At 43.0% G+C, this 16,460-nt stretch overlaps 1 protein-coding gene across 2 annotated transcripts in view; it reads left to right on the top strand.

The window, feature by feature from the left end:
- The window catches only part of mdfi (MyoD family inhibitor), a 66,384-nt gene that overhangs the window by 27,219 nt on the left and 22,705 nt on the right, over positions 1-16,460 (top strand). For both annotated transcript variants that reach the window (XM_066670100.1, XM_066670099.1), the window contains exon 3: positions 12,383-12,535. In XM_066670100.1, coding sequence (XP_066526197.1) covers positions 12,383-12,535 — 153 coding nt within the window. The remainder of the gene's footprint in view (positions 1-12,382; positions 12,536-16,460) is intronic.

Genomic DNA, 16,460 nt, shown 5'->3' on the forward strand with positions numbered 1-16,460 from the left:
TGTATCAGCTGTTTGTATTATATCACACTTGAGAACACGATAAGTAAATTTGGACATAAGTTACAGCTTCTCGAAACGTGGGAATGGAAAACAAGTTGCTTTTTCAGTTGTTGCAGCACATTGCACCATGAACGTACTGTGAAGAATTCAGCCTCTAGCCTGTTTACTCCTAGTCCCTAAGCTTTCTGCTCGCCATGTCCGGGGTGCAGCAGATGTCCAGCTGCATGTGTGCACCGCTGAGCCCCTGCCAGCCCTGATTAAGATGATCGGCAAACAGCTGTGTGTAATATGCCGCATTATCACGCCTTTCATTTTGTCTTTGTTTTTTAATCATTTGCCTCATTTTCCTCCCTCGTATTTTCCTTTCTCATACGTATCACCATCAGTGAGACTTAAAGAGCGAGGCTTTTCATCAGTCAAGGTAATTAACTTCCATTCTCCACGGTCCATTTGGCAGACACTTGTGTGTTGTTATTTATTTATTTAATTCTTATTTGTTGTCTCTGTTCAGTGAAAAATAAAGAGGCTTTTGATGCCTGTGCGTAGAAGATTGCACACGGTTCGACTCTGCAGATGTGATTTTAATGGCAGTAAAAGCCAAAAACGTCTTTAAAGCAGTCTTTAAAACAGAGTGATCGATTGCGTCCCGTTAAAAAGTGAAATGTCAGGTAATACACCCTACGGTTGTGAGGAAGGTCTCGCAGAGTTGAAGGGAAAGTTTTGTGTGTGAGAAAAGTCAGAGAGAGTTTTTTTTTTAATTTAAGCGCCTCTCTCTTGCCAGGCTCAGTGTTTCAGCTGTTCCACTGGGACGGAGGGGGTGTAAAACATCCCTAAGTCTCTTGTCAGTTTCTTCTCTTTTTTTCTTCTCCTTCTGTGGAGACAACACATCTAAACCAATGTTCTCTTTTCTCTTTCGCTCCATCGACTGACTTCTGAGCAGGTATTAGTGAGGGGTTGTTAGGAGACCGAGCAAACTCTGCCACAAAAAAAAAAAAGAGGGTGGGGGTATTGGAGGGGGCTGGAAGAATTTCAAAGTGTCCCAGTAAAGCCACAAGGCTCCACTGCCTCTAATACCCGCTTCATACCTGCCTCCCCTAAGCCCCGAGAAAACCGCCTGCACTCTCACACGCCTCCAGAGAGTAAATAAAGGAGCGCTTGCTATGGGTGTGAAGACAAAGAGGGAAAGAACAAGCCAGAGAGAGAAGCAAAGTTACAGTTAGATGCATTTCAGGCCAAAATAGTGACCTCTTAAAGTTTTTATCCATACACAAACTGTGAAATATAACAATCCAGTCAATGTTTGTATCTGTCTAACACCGGCTTTCGAACCATTTTAAATATAGGAATAAAATAATTGGAATTTGGAAAGGTTTGTTGAAGGTTGGCTTGGTCACGTGGTTAAAATGGCCTTCGTTTTTACACAATACATTTACAATTTAAATAAAACTATTGCAACGTTTTTTAACTAGAACCAAAAGTTGTTCTGCTACGACATGCTTTTCCAAAGAGTCCTTTCTAAGCGTTTCTAAGATGCTAGCTTGTTCCTGTTATTGTGGGAAAAGTGTAGTAAAAGTTAGGAGGCCTCTTTTGGTCCAGTGCCAAAGAAAAAACACGGTCCCATAGTTTACAACCAACATTACATTTTTTTATTCATACACTTCTGTTTTATTGGGAAATGTAAAAGCTGTGTTTGGAAGTCGAGTGTAACTTCCACAGGTTTCTCGCCTCCAGGGCTCAGGCACGTAGCATTAGCAACAAGCTTCCGAATACTCAGTCTGATTCCAATTTGCTTTGCATCTTTCACATGTTTCACAGAGATGGGGCTGAAAGGGTGTAAGATACCCTCCTTTTTCGAGTTTATCTCAGAGGTACCAGATGGACCTCCTGACTAGGACTGTGAGAGGGAACCAGACTTTAGCTACAATTAGAACAGAGCTGTAGGCTTATGGTTTGAGGTGTTAGCAATGCTGTTACACGACAAAAAAAACAGTTCTTCATATTCCTCTTTGCTGAAAAAAACAGCTTCTGCTTTCTTTAAAATTCCTGCAAAAATGCCACTTTAACTCATTCATTCATTCATTCATTGTCAGTAAGCACTTATCCAGTTCAGGGAGGCGGTGGGTCCAGATCCTACTCAGAATGACTGGGCGGAAGGCAGGAACACACCCTGGAGGGGGCGCCAGTCCGTCGTAGGGCAACACACACTCAAACATTCACTCACACTCACACCTACGGACACTTTTGAGTCACCTACCAACTTGTGTTTTTGGAGCGTGAAAGGAAACCGGAGCACCCGGAGGAAACCCACGCAGACACAGGGAGAACACACCACACTCCTCACAGACAGTCACCCGGAGGAAACCCACGCAGACACAGGGAGAACACACCACACTCCTCACAGACAGTCACCCGGAGGAAACCCATGCAGACACAGGGAGAACACACCACACTCCTCACAGACAGTCACCCGGAGGAAACCCACGCAGACACAGAGAGAAAACACCACACACCTCACAGACAGTCACCCGGAGGAAATCCACACAGACACAGAGAGAAAACACCACACTCCTCACTGTCAGTCACCCGGAGGAAACCCACACAAACACAGAGAGAACACACCACACTCCTCACAGACAGGCACCCGGAGTGGGACTCGAACCCACAACCTCCAGGACCCTGGAGCTGTGACAGAGACACTACCTGCTGCTCCACCGTGCCGCCCTCACTGTAACTCATCCTCAAACAATTGAATAGAGCTTCACCACTCCAGAGAGTAGTGGCTCATGTGCTGCTGCTCCAGATTTTGATGTTTTGCATGTCAGTGAAGATCAGTGAAGATAACCACATCTTTGCACTCTCAGAGAAACACAGGTCGAGCACTGCGACTGGAGAGACTCAGACGAGGGGGTGGAACAGTTTTAATGTCTCTGCACTCTACATACACGGTGGTACATGGTGGTACTCTCAAGGGACAATGTATTCAGTGTCTTTAGTTAGGCTTTTTTTTCTGAGAGCATCTTTGTGGTTTGTTAGGCTCCAGGTCCCAAAATGAATGAACAAACAGTGTGTTTTTCATAATATGTCTCTTGTAACGTAGCCGAATTTAACAAATATTATAGTGTTTTACAAAATATTAACAGATAGTGTACATCTCTATGTTTATGTCCCTCAGATTCTCTCAAAAACACACACACACACAAACACAAACACACACAAACACACACACACACACACACACACACACACAGAGTCAAACATTCACTTCATATTTCAATGTGCACCCAATGACTGTGATGTTTTGGTCAAATTGGAGTGCTCAGATTGAAATAATGAGCGGTCTAGTGTGTGTGTGTGTGTGTGTGTGTGTGTGTGTGTGTGTGAGACAAACAATGAGAGAAAAGTCTTGAAATGTCTTCCACATGGGGGGAAGCACTGCAGAAAGTGAGAGTTGTAGTGTGTCCTGAAGTAAATCTTGGGGGGGGTGGTGTTGGTGGTGTGTATCAGCTCTGGCCCAGTGAGGAACACCCACGTCGTGTAGATCTGTGCTGCAGTGGATTTTAATGTATGACCTGTCACACAAAATATAGGAAACGGTTAAATGTGAACACAAGCCACAGGTGAAATCCTGAAAATGTCAACCCAGCAATTTACCAACATGAGACCAGTACAATTACCAGGTTCTTACCAGAACAGCTCATGTCAGAACAGAAGCAGATATATTTCTGAGAAATGGTGATGTGTAAATTACAGCTGACAGCGTTAAACGTTTCAGTTCAACAGTTCAGTCTTTAGATTCACAGTTTAAGAGTAAAACTCCATGGAAATGTACAGGATTTTGTTCCTGATTCCGGAGAAAAACTGCAGGCCTCTCCTAAGTCTGTTCAAGGCGGCTTTTTTGCATAAGAAACACAACAGTGTGTAGTTTATGTGGACAGTCAGTTTTTCCCCTTTGTGTGATCACATTTTGCTTATGGGGTTTGAATATATGTCAAAGGCAATGTTCATGATTTTAATGCGTGGTGGAAAGAGGTCCGGGGCGGCACGGTGGCGCAGCAGGTAGTGTCGCAGTCACACAGCTCCAGGGGCCTGGAGGTTGTGGGTTCGATTCCCGCTCCGGGTGACTGTCTGTGAGGAGTTGGTGTGTTCTCCCCGTGTCTGTGTGGGTTTCCTCCGGGTGCTCCGGTTTCCTCCCACAGTCCAAAAACACACGTTGCAGGTGGATTGGCGACTCGAAAGTGTCCGTAGGTGTGAGTGAATGTGTGTGTGATGTGTGTTGCCCTGTGAAGGACTGGCACCCCCTCCAGGGTGTATTCCCGCCTTGCGCCCGATGATTCCAGGTAGGCTCTGGACCCCCCGCGACCCTAAATTGGATAAGCGGTTACAGATAATGGATGGATGGATGGATGGAAAGAGGTCCAGTGTTTGTACGCAGCCCTGGCTCTGTAAACGGGAAACAAGCTAAGTGTCTTGGCCCGAACTGGCTCAGACGCTCTCTCCCTATGTTGCATGCTCAGGGACAGTTGAGAAACAACGTTTGGAGGCGTTTGGATGGTGGAGAGACCTCTGAACATTGAAAAACGTAAAATGAGATGAGGATGTTGCTCAGTTCCTGCTCCATAGGTGGCTAACATTTAATGTTAAACAAAACCCACTTCTTATAAAATTCAGAGAATGTTTCCTCAGCATTTTCTAGCTCTCAGGTTCGATGGCATGTTGGAGCCCAAGAGTCTCAACCCGAGTTGGCTCTGGCATTTTCTCTCATTGCTGGCTGAGCCACGATAAACAGCATCTGGAGCTCTTTGGACTGTGGAGAGACCTCCAACATTGAAAAGCATGAAAAGTGTTGAGGATGTTCTCTTTTTATGCTCCATAGATGGGTAGGATTGGCTGATTTGGGCTGTTACTCATTATTTAAGGTGGATCTGAAATTCAGGAAACCGCTCACTGCGTGAAAGTAAACATAGACTGAAAGTGCTACAAAACTGAACAGCTCGACTTACAAATGAGCCCCTGTATTATTTCAAACAGTAAATAAACAAGTGCAGTCTGTTTCCAACTCAAATACACCGTTCCACCTTAAAAGATGCAAAGCTTGTGACTCAACAAAAATGGTGAGGATGGAAGGTTAATTTTTTAAGTTTCACAGTGTCATCGTGAACTTATTTCAGCAGTCGCTGGTGTCTCTCTCATGTAGCACAGTAAGAACAAACAGGATGGGTCTGTAGTGTCCAAGCGACTAGAACATTTTGACACATGTCAGCGGGATTAGTTCACCCTCTACTTTGTCCCTATTGTTGACAGCAGCGTAACACTCTGGGGTCTGAGGACATTTTCTTTAGTTTTGCTTAAACCTCCCTTTAAATGCAGTTGATCCCCATATGTTTCATATCAAGCGTCCAGGTCAATCTCAGCTCTGAAGGGTCCACTTTTGACCTGGAACATTGTGACGAGATTCTTCATATCTCTACATAATAAACATATCTTTATTCATCAGTGTCCATTGGCCGGTTTCACTCTAAACTTATCAGAGCACACTCATGAGTAAGTGCGAGGAAGAAGATGTGTATCTCGACCCGTACTCACTGCCTCAGAACTCCAGATGTGAGGATGGTATGACCTTGTGATACGATGGAATTGAAAATCCAGAAACTACAGATCAGGGAAATGTTTAAACCAGATTTATGTGCTGGATTATCACAAGGATATTAATACAAACATTGGCAAACTCTGAATTAGACATGAAGGCATGTTCATAGTCGCCAGAGGGTTGGAAATATGGACATGGGAGGGTGTTCCCGCCTCACGTCCAGTGATTCCAGGTAGCCTTGGGACCCTGAACTGGATACACGCTTACAGACAATGAATAAATGAATGTGATGATCTCAGATTGATTCTTTTATTTTAAATAAAATGTGTGTTATTAAAAACTTTAGTATAAAGACAGGACAATTGTGGGATTTATTTGTGGGGATATAAATCTTGTAAAAGTCAACTGGTGTCTGCAGTGGAGGGCCAACTTGACTCTTGTTATAATAACATACAATAGTAGGTAACCGTGTTCATTATTACTTTATGAAAATGTTTTGCTGCATCAGCAGTTATTGTTGTTGTGGCTCTCAGTGTTGCTGTCCGTCAGCAGCTGCTGCCAGATGTGTACTGGGACCAACAAAGTCCCTCCAGATGCCAGTAAAGCTCCCTTAATAAACATACAGTCACTCAGAGGAGACGCAGTACAAACCCAGGGCTTATGGTCTATGCCTTGGGCTTGGCACATTTCTGCCAGTGCACTAAAAAACTGAGGGCCATAGCTGTAGTAGGACTGACTGATCGACCCGTTTAATATCGATACTGCAGTTTACAAGATCACAAATCCTGAGATTTCAGCTGCAGTCTACACGATTAATGTGGCAATGTCACACCCTGATACCTGCAAACCCATGAACCATCCGCAGGAGAGTTGGACCAATCAGAAAAAAGCAACCACTCGTGTGCTGTGACATCACAAACATGACTAATTGGCAGTCTGGCAGAAAAACACACTCAGTATTTAAGGCTCAAGCCACAAGAAGTGGATTTGTTTGGTTTGATTTTGCAGAACAACTGGCATGGGCTTTAATTTATAGAATATAATCATTATTAGGGCGGCACGGTGGTGCAGCAGGTAGGTGTCGCAGTCACACAGTGAGGAGTGTGGTGTGTTCTCCCTGTGTCTGCGTGGGTTTCCTCCGGGTGACTGTCTGTGAGGAGTGTGGTGTGTTCTCCCTGTGTCTGCGTGGGTTTCCTCCGGGTGACTGTCTGTGAGGAGTGTGGTGTGTTCTCCCTGTGTCTGTGTGGGTTTCCTCCGGGTGACTGTCTGTGAGGAATGTGGTGTGTTCTCCCTGTGTCTGCGTGGGTTTCCTCCGAGTGACTGTCTGTGAGGAGTGTGGTGTGTTCTCTCTGTGTCTGCGTGGGTTTCCTCCGGGTGACTGTCTGTAAGGAGTGTGGTCAGTTCTCCCTGTGTCTGCGTGGGTTTCCTCCGGGTGACTGTCTGTGAGGAGTGTGGTGTGTTCTCTCTGTGTCTGCGTGGGTTTTCTCCGGGTGACTGTCTGTGAGGAGTGTGGTGTGTTCTCCCTGTGTCTGTGTGGGTTTCCTCCGGGTGACTGTCTGTGAGGAGTGTGGTGTGTTCTCCCTGTGTCTGTGTGGGTTTCCTCCGGGTGACTGTCTGTGAGCAGTGTGGTGTGTTCTCCCTGTGTCTGTGTGGGTTTCCTCCGGGTGACTGTCTGTGAGGAGTGTGGTGTGTTCTCCCTGTGTCTGCGTGGGTTTCCTCCAGGTGACTGTCTGTGTGGAGTGTGGTGTGTTCTCCCTTTTTTCTGAGAAAACTACAATACATTTAATCATCAAAATATTTTTGGGAATCTTACCAATTCCAGCCGTGCAGAAAATAATTTTTAAATCATCTTTTTAATGCGATGAAGTCATCACCCCATGTTTGCACTTTATAAATGTTTTGAAGTGTACATCAGACAAGGAAAGGGCTGTGTTAGGACTTTATACAGATCCAAGCGTCTGTAACGTTTCCTACCAATGTGAGGCCTAGCGCTGTCATGATGCAGTTTTTCAGGACGCAGTCCTTTGCCGTAAATGGACGTTTTCGACCGATTTCTTGGTTCAGTCGCAGCAGCTGTTGTTTATGGTGATCAGCGTTAACAGTGCACCCAGATGTTCATAATACAGCACACCCTTCATATTCCAGCAGATACACAGCATGGCTTTCTTGGAGTGAATATTGTGTTTGGTTGTAGATGTTGTTTCACCAGGACTGACCTTATGATTGTGAATTGTTTTCCCACTTAGAGATTGTCGTAATAAGTCCACTTTTTAAATCAGTGCTGGTTTTCCACAGGGAAGACTTTCTCCGACTGTTGTACAGATTTAAAACCTTCATAACACACTCATCCTTCTTCTGATTCAGTTCACCCATTGTCTGTTCTTATGAATCATCCCCCCTGCTGTGTGTAAACCATAGGAAACCATTACTAGAGTTACTCCAAGTTGTTCAGCAAGTCCTTTTTTACGTTTGACACAAATCTTCATTGAGTAATGCTTGTTATTCCTGCTTTATTAGTCTTCATAGGGGCACTGTTTCACAAGCACTACATGAAAATCACTAGGACTGTGCCATACCGCATCATTCGCAATAATATCATTATAATTTTTATAATGATAAATAAAATCGATATTGTGATATTAGTGATATTCTGACTTGTTTACGTAATGACGTCATGCAGTTGCCCATGACACGGCATACGTCCTTTACATCAGTCATTTTGCCGCAGTGAAGTACGGTGGAAAGTGGCTCTGAGGCGGAGGATGTTGCTCCAGAAAAAGTTGAGTGGATTGTGGAGGTGGTTTGGTTTATAAAATATCAGATGTACAATAAACCATAGCATTATGAAAGAAGCCTTTAATATATGTTTAATTTAATATATTTCATATAAATATAACATTGACTTTGTTGCAGTAGTCTGTTTTTGGAATTAATACAAGTATTTTTCAGTGTTTATTTAATGTTGTAAAAAATATCGTTATCGCCAAAATACTCTGAAATATCGTGATATTATTTTTGGGCCATATCGTCCACCCCTAAAAATCACCTTCTTTAAATCGTCTAAAACAAAACTGACACGTGCTTCTGGATACAGTATTATCCCCAAGAACAGAACTAAAGTGATGCACGTGCATTTTTCAGCACTTTTTCTTTCATGGATCTCATAACGAATGATGAATAATTTTTTTTTACTCGCCATTTTCAAAGTACTGTTATTTTCAGTTATATTTTGTTGAATAAAATGACAATTGTCATGTTTAATACTGTGCACCAGCTGCTATACAGTGACAAACAGGCATTGGAACGCTTGAATTTTACAAAATAAAAGCACTATAAACATGTACACATAATGCTTCTAGTAGTTTCTGATCTAAGTTCCCGAGCTGAGGTACGTCTCGGACGGTCAGGTTGTGGTTGAAAGCCAGCAGAGGAAAGGAGGAGAAAGCTCAGCATTCGTAGTCGCGCCTGTGAGCCGTGTGCTTCTGCTGAGAGGCGAAATGAGTGTGAGGAAGAATAAAAGCAGGATGGTGTTGTGGTGTTTTTATCTGTCATCAACTACGTGCTGATCCTACGTACTGATCCTCATACACCAGGCCTCTCTCTCTCTCTCTCTCTCTCTCTCTCTCTCTCTCTCTCTCTTGCTTGCTACTTTTCTTTTAGCTCTCCTCAGCTACTTCTCTCTTCTTTCTGTTTTGTCTTTTAACCTTTCCTCTCTCAACCATTTCTCTCCTTTTCAACCTGAAGTCACTCCTCCACATCTCTCTCTCCCACTTTCTTCCTTTTCCCTCTTTCTCTATTAAAATGCTCTCTCTTTCTCTATTTCTGTCAACTGCCTCTTTCGTTTTCTCTCTCTACTTTCAGTGATCTGTCTCTTTCATTGCCCTCTCGTTTAATTATTATTCTCTCCATCGCTCTGTTTCTGGCTCAACATTTTCTCCCACTTTAATCTCAGCTCTCCCCACTCTCTGACCCCTCTCCTGCGCTGCTACTGGTCCTTTGAAAGAAGGAGAAAAAAGTGCTCTTCCTGTCCTCGACCTCGAAAAAGCCTAAAGGCCCAGAATAAAGAAACAAACTCCCCAAAAAGATATCCCTCACCCAGAAAAGACACGAGAAAAAAAATGGACGAAGGCTGCCAAGAGCCGGGAAGAAAAACAGGAGACAGTGAGCACGAGCGGCTAAAGCAAATAAACAGAAAGCGAGCGAGAGTGCAGCAGCGTTCCAGAGGGGATGCAGTGTGTTTATCGGACAGCAAATAAAGCCCAGCTGCCTTCCATTTGGAGAGAGAGAGAGAAAGAGAGAGAGAGAGAGAGACCATTAAGAGTTCTGTCTTCTGCTGAAAGTTCTCCACTTTCTCCTCTCCTTCTTTTTCACCTCTCCTTTTGTCTTTGCCCCTCATCATTTCTTCTCTGTTTTCTTTTTCCCTCATCATTTCAACATTTTTCCTCTTCTCCTCTGTTTCCTCCTCTATTTTCAGCATTGATTTCCTCTCCTCTCACTTCTTCTGATCTCCCTCACTTTTCTCCTCTGGGTTCATCTGCTTCTCGTCTCTTCGTCTCACTTCTTTCTATCTTCTGATACTGACCTTTGATCAGTTTTGATGTTTCCTCTCCTGCTGTCCACTCATCATTTCTCACGATTACTTTTCTGGTAAAAAATAAATGAAAATATGTCCTATTCTTCGTGAAGTAACAGTATTTATAGCTACATTTACTGATACTCCACAAAGACAAAGATAATGTACAGACTTTCTCGGTATAAATGTCAACCAGGTCCTAGAAATACACATCTAAAAGGAGGGAATGTACAAAAACATGAACGAACACCGCACGAACATAGACTAAGCAGAGGTATGTATCCAGGTCTCGATGTGCTGTGATATGTGTTTATTTATACCTCTGTGTTTCTTCTTCTCTCTGTTTTTCTCCTGTCTTCTTCCCTCCTCTCATTTCCTCTTTTTTCTCTCTGTCTGAGGCCTGAACCTGCCCAGCTTTGAAGTCTGTGAGACTCGGCCTCTCTCAGACGTCCCTGTGTAATTACCGGCCCGCATAATGAGACCGCTTGGCTCCAGTGTTTGTGTATATAAAACACACGCACACCCACACACCCACACACACACACACACACACCCACACACACACACACACACACACACACGCAATGTAGTGCATGAAGGCTCCTTTGAAGATATACAAACATAGTACACTTTCTCTCTCTCACACACACACACACACACATGTATAAGCACATACCATTGTAGCCACAAAGTGATGATTGTGCAGAAATGCCTTGTACAATATATCATTGCAGATCCTAGCTGGACTTTAATTAAGACCCCATCCACACAGATCCGGATATTTTTACAAAGGTTTTGTCTGCGTTTTTGGCCTTCAGTCCACACGGAAACTGCACTTTTAGGTCACTAGGTTTTTGAAAACGCTCTCCAGCCAGTGTTCTCATGTGGACGAGTAAGATACATTTCTTTGGACACGCTGACGTCACACAGCGAGCCTTTCTTTGGCTGAAATTCAAATAGCTCCTTACTCCCTCTATACTGAGCATCAGTCACTAAACTACAGTGTACATGCAGATAACACTAGATTTCAGATTTATTCATTCATTCATTATCTGTGACCCTTATCTGGTTCAGGGTCGTGGTGGGTCCAGAGCCTACCCGGAATCATTGGGCGCAAGGCGGGAACACACCCTGGAGGGAGGCCCAGTCCTTCACAGGACGATACACACACACACATTCACTCACACACTCACACCTACAGACACTTTTAAGTCTCCAAACCACCAACATGTGTTTTTGGACTGTCGGAGGGAACCGGAACACCCGGAGGAAACCCACGCAGACACAGGGAGAACACACCACACTCCTCACAGACAGTCACCCGGAGGAAACCCACGCAGACACAGGGAGAACACACCACACTCCTCACAGACAGTCACCCGGAGGAAACCCACGCAGACACAGAGAGAACACACCACACTCCTCACAGACAGTCACCCGGAGGAAACCCACGCAGACACAGAGAGAACACACCACACTCCTCACAGACAGTCAGCCGGAGGAAACCCACGCAGACACAGAGAGAACACACCACACTCCTCACAGACAGTCACCCGGAGGAAACCCACGCAGACACAGGTAGAACACACCACACTTCTCACAGACAGTCAACCGGAGGAAACCCATGCAGACACAGGGAGAACACACCACACTCCTCACAGACAGTCACCCGGAGGAAACCCACGCAGACACAGGGAGAACACAGCACAACCTTCAGGTCCCTGGAGCTGTGACAGAGACACTACCTGCTGCACCACCATGCCGCCTAGATTTCAGATTCCCTTGTGAATAAATAGAATAATGCAGCTGATAATGCAGCTGTTTTCGTATTCATCTGGACAGGAATATTTAAAAAAAAACAGAGAAAAATCTTTAGCAAATGAACACGCAATGCTAAGCGTCACCTAGAGGGGTATAAAATGGAGCACTGGAGCTGCATTCTCTGATGTGATGGAGCTCTAATCAATACGTTTTGGATAAAGTGAGGTGAAGTTTGTTTTGCAGAACTAATCATCCAAAGTTCATAACTAATCATTCAAAGTTCATGTTTGTGGTTGAATGCATTCAAAATCTCACAACAATGTTCCAACATCTAGTGCCACACACTGGGAAAGTGGTGAATGAACCCCAATGAAAAAATACATAACAATACCATTAAATTGTTATTTTTTACTTTACAGAACTAATTAACAGTACCTGGCTTGTGATGTTTTGACTCTCAGGTGGAGATGGAAACAGTGAGGACACGGTACATGATTCCTCCACGCCCCCCACACCCACCACCACGGAGAGGAGATCTGACCCAGACAACGGCAACAACAATAACAGCCTGTCACACCCAGACTTCAGCAAAATGCCCAGCAAAAGCATAACATGTAAGTTCAGCATTGATTGTATAACTACACTACCCATAATGCCTCTTAACATCTGCCTCGGTATTTAGAACGCTTATATCCTGGAGTTAGATAAACTTCATCAGTACTTAATATTGATTAATGAACTTTAATAATCACATGAATCAATGCCTAAAGCTCTAGGATTTTATTCAGTTTTTTTTATTCAATAAAATGTTTAATGCCTCTCCATCTGTTTTACACCAAAGACAATAATTGTAACCTTTCCCTGTTTTTAGAAAAGTCTGTTCTTCAAAACTCATCTTCAGTCGTGGGTTGATAAATATTTATTAATATAATAATGAGGCTTCTGAGCGATGTGTTCTTTTCTAAGACTAATTCATCAAATGTGTTTAACAGTGGTGTAAATCATTTAGCTACTGATATGTTAGTTACTAAGTTAGGAAAAGTGAGTGAGTTTTCCTGAGACTGCATTTGCAGGAGACTGAGTTTACAAGGTCAAGCTGATTCTGCGTGGTCCCAGTGATACTCTACACTTCTTCAGTCTGTTAAACACACTCTGTTTAAGTGTTTGGAGGTCATTTGTTTGAACCATTATGAATCTGATGGAATGTATTTTGATTGAAATGTTCATAGGATTTTTTTGTCTTTTGCATTAGGAATTCTGATCAACTGGCATTTTTGCCACTCATTGCTCACTAGCAGCTCAACACAGAAGCATAACATTTCACACACAGAGATATATTTTAGAATCCATATTCAAGTAAAACTTACTTGGTTACAATAAAGGCACACGTAAAGAAGGCCAAGCAGAAGTAGAAATGCAGAAGTCGTAGCTCAAGCTGCTTAAGTTGATTAAGTAATAGAACTGCAGTAGAACTTTATACAACTAGCATCCATCAGCTTTGTCACTGAAGTTTGGTGTTTCAAATAATAAACCATACAAGTCCATGGTGTGACCAATCAGAGAGCAGTAAAGACTCAGTTTCTAATATAACACAATAAAATTAATCACAGAGACTGATTCAGTAACTAGATATTAATATCTATAATGGAACTGGTATTTAAGTTTATATATATATACTGTATATTAGTACAAATTGACCAGACTTGTTCTTAAGTGTTGAGAAAGTGTTCTCAATATCTTGGGACCCACCTCTGGATCTAGGTGTATGGTATTATTAGGGTGAATCAATAGTGGAGTGTCAAGTTGTTTGATTGTGTGTGTGTGTGTGGGTTGAGGCCAGCTGTAGACTGTGACTAAGCATTCTGAATGAAGGGTGGATGGAGGAAAAGTTTTGGTACTGAGTCATACCCCTAGTCATACAACTATTACAGGCCAAGATGCACTCATCCACCTTTAGGAACTAGGTTAGGAAGCAAATGCAACACACACACACACACACACACAATAGCACACTCACATACATTTATTGTTATTACAGGTTTGGTTTCACATTTCTTTACCAAAGTAAATGCATTGAGTAACGGAGGATACACACACATTGATCTATTTTGCCTTTGCACATTTTAAAACGGACTAATTTTAACTAAAGCACTTTACCTCTGATGGACACCTCTCTTACCTCCTGATGATCTAAGGCTTTGGGAGAGTCTATAGGGCTGAAGAAGGTCTGACAGGTAGGAAGGTATGTGAGCAACAGGACTTTAAACCAGATGCATATTTTACAAAGAAGCAGTGAAGATAATAAAGGACTGGTGGAATGTGTTGGTGTCAGCAGGTGAAGGTAAGAAAGCGGGCTTCTGAATTTTGAACGGTCTGGAGCTTATGGACAGAAGAGTAATTAATACCAGAGAGGAGAGAGTTACACTAGAGAGAGTGAGAGAGAGAGAGAGAGAGAGAGAGAGAGAGAGAGAGAGATGATCATATATTTTTGTAAATGGAGTAATTATGGTTTAACAACAGTTAAAAGTTAACATGTAGATCAAATTTAAGCAAGGAATCAAGGATAACCATCAGGTCATAAGCAGCAAGTCTCTGAACCGAAAAAATAAGTTCAGATTTACTATTGTTAAATAAATGTTTACGTTTAAATTTAAGAATGTTATTACAATTAAAAACAATTAAGAATGTTTTACTCGTGATGAAGGACAGCAAACACCTCTTGGGGCCTCTTGAGGTTTTAGACAAAGGATAGACCTCCAAGTGCAGAAAGGTCCAAACTGAGATGAGGATATTGCTCTACTCCTGATCCATGGGTGGGTAATGTTGAATAAATGTTGCCGTTTCAGATACATTACTTAAGGTGAAACTGACTCTAAATTTGGGAGACCACTAACTTCAGGAAAGTAAACGCAGACCGAAAGTGCTACTGAACTAAACAACACGAGTTACAAATGAGTCTCTGTGGTAATTCAAACTGAATAAAAACTTGCCAAAAAGCTCAGATTTAGCCACATGCAAACAGTCCTCATTTTCTGTCACACATACGATTCCAAATTAAAAGACACAAGAAACAAGAGTCATCAATGTTGAATGTAAAGGGGTCTGTATTCTGTCAGCATTGAGCTATGATGCAGTTGAGCTGTGTGCCTTAGAATGGTGAAGCAATGTTCTAGTGACTGACTGCGATTTATATCTTCACAGCAGTTTTCCAAATCTGATTCTAAAGGCTTCAGAGAGTAGAGACTGTTACTGCCACAAAGAAGGCAAGCTTCCAAATCACACCCTTGATTTTAGCAGAGAAGCAGGTGGATGAGTGCAAACCTTTGGCCATATACCGTCTCAAACATTCATCACCAAACCGTGCATGACAACACAAATAGAGCAAAATCACCAGACGTTGACATTCTCACACCCACTCAGACCGAGCTTGGGCATGGAGCCATGTCATGGTTTTGACTGGTCGACTGCGACGTGTTCAGAACCCTGTCCACAGTTACAGAGCTTTCCAAACACTTCACCTTTCTCAGACGCTGAAAATCGAGAGTGAATGTTTTTGCTGGTAACCGCTGCTGTTAGGACGTTGCCCTAACAACATCTCTAGGTGAGTTATGGTGTTGCGCTATTGGCAGTCAACTCCGATCACACTCTCGCTGCTCCCACACGAACACGGTATTGTTCGTGTTTAACGTTCTATGTTTGCATTTCGCTTCGGCCTATAAAACCTGAGTTTATATTCTTTTGATTTGCCGTTCATTTGTCCAGCTGGATTTGGACCAAAGGTTTTCGGGGTTTAGTTCTTGACGCTGCAAAGCACTTGAAGGCCTGTGTTCATTCAAGGTTTGCAAGTCAGAGACAATTCTTTGGGGCATTTAATGATTGTTTGCAGTATTCTGGAGTGCTTACAGACCGTGCAAACAGGTATGTTTCACTTAATGCAGTAATACGAAGAGAAATGGCATTAGTCCTAGTAGCAGTGCGTCATTTGTTCCATTTTTACACCTACGTTTTGGTGTTGGTACTAATGCACGTTATGTTCAATTGTGTTTAAACGTTAGAAGAGTTCAGCACATTAAAGGGAACATCACCGTTACCAGTGAGACGATAATAACAGTGTGGCCCTGTGTCAACAGAACCTCATATATTCTAAATTCCATTACAGATAAATATAACGACATGATTTTACTCGATCTGGGACCATTTCTGTGTTCTGCACTAATATGAATGTTTAAATTGGAAATAAAATAAAGATGCTGGGTTTTGTTCTGGCCGTGACAATAAATATGTGTGAATTCTTGTGATGAGGGCCCCAGCAACTTGCTGCTATGTGTGTGTGTGTGTGTGTGTGTGTGTGTGTGTGTGTGTGTGTGTGTGTTCAGAACAGTCCACTGGGCGGTCTGTGCCCTGGCTGCATGTGTGGTTGGTGAGGTCATGTTGTGGTTGTCCAGTCACAGCTTGCGTGCTGACACACTGCAGACCCCAGCTACTGATTATTTACTTACTCATATAAGGCTCTGGTGTAGCAGTAATGACCAACACATG

This window comes from Hoplias malabaricus, chromosome 5, assembly GCF_029633855.1.
Source record: "Hoplias malabaricus isolate fHopMal1 chromosome 5, fHopMal1.hap1, whole genome shotgun sequence".
In the NCBI taxonomy this organism is placed as follows: Eukaryota; Metazoa; Chordata; class Actinopteri; order Characiformes; family Erythrinidae; genus Hoplias; species Hoplias malabaricus.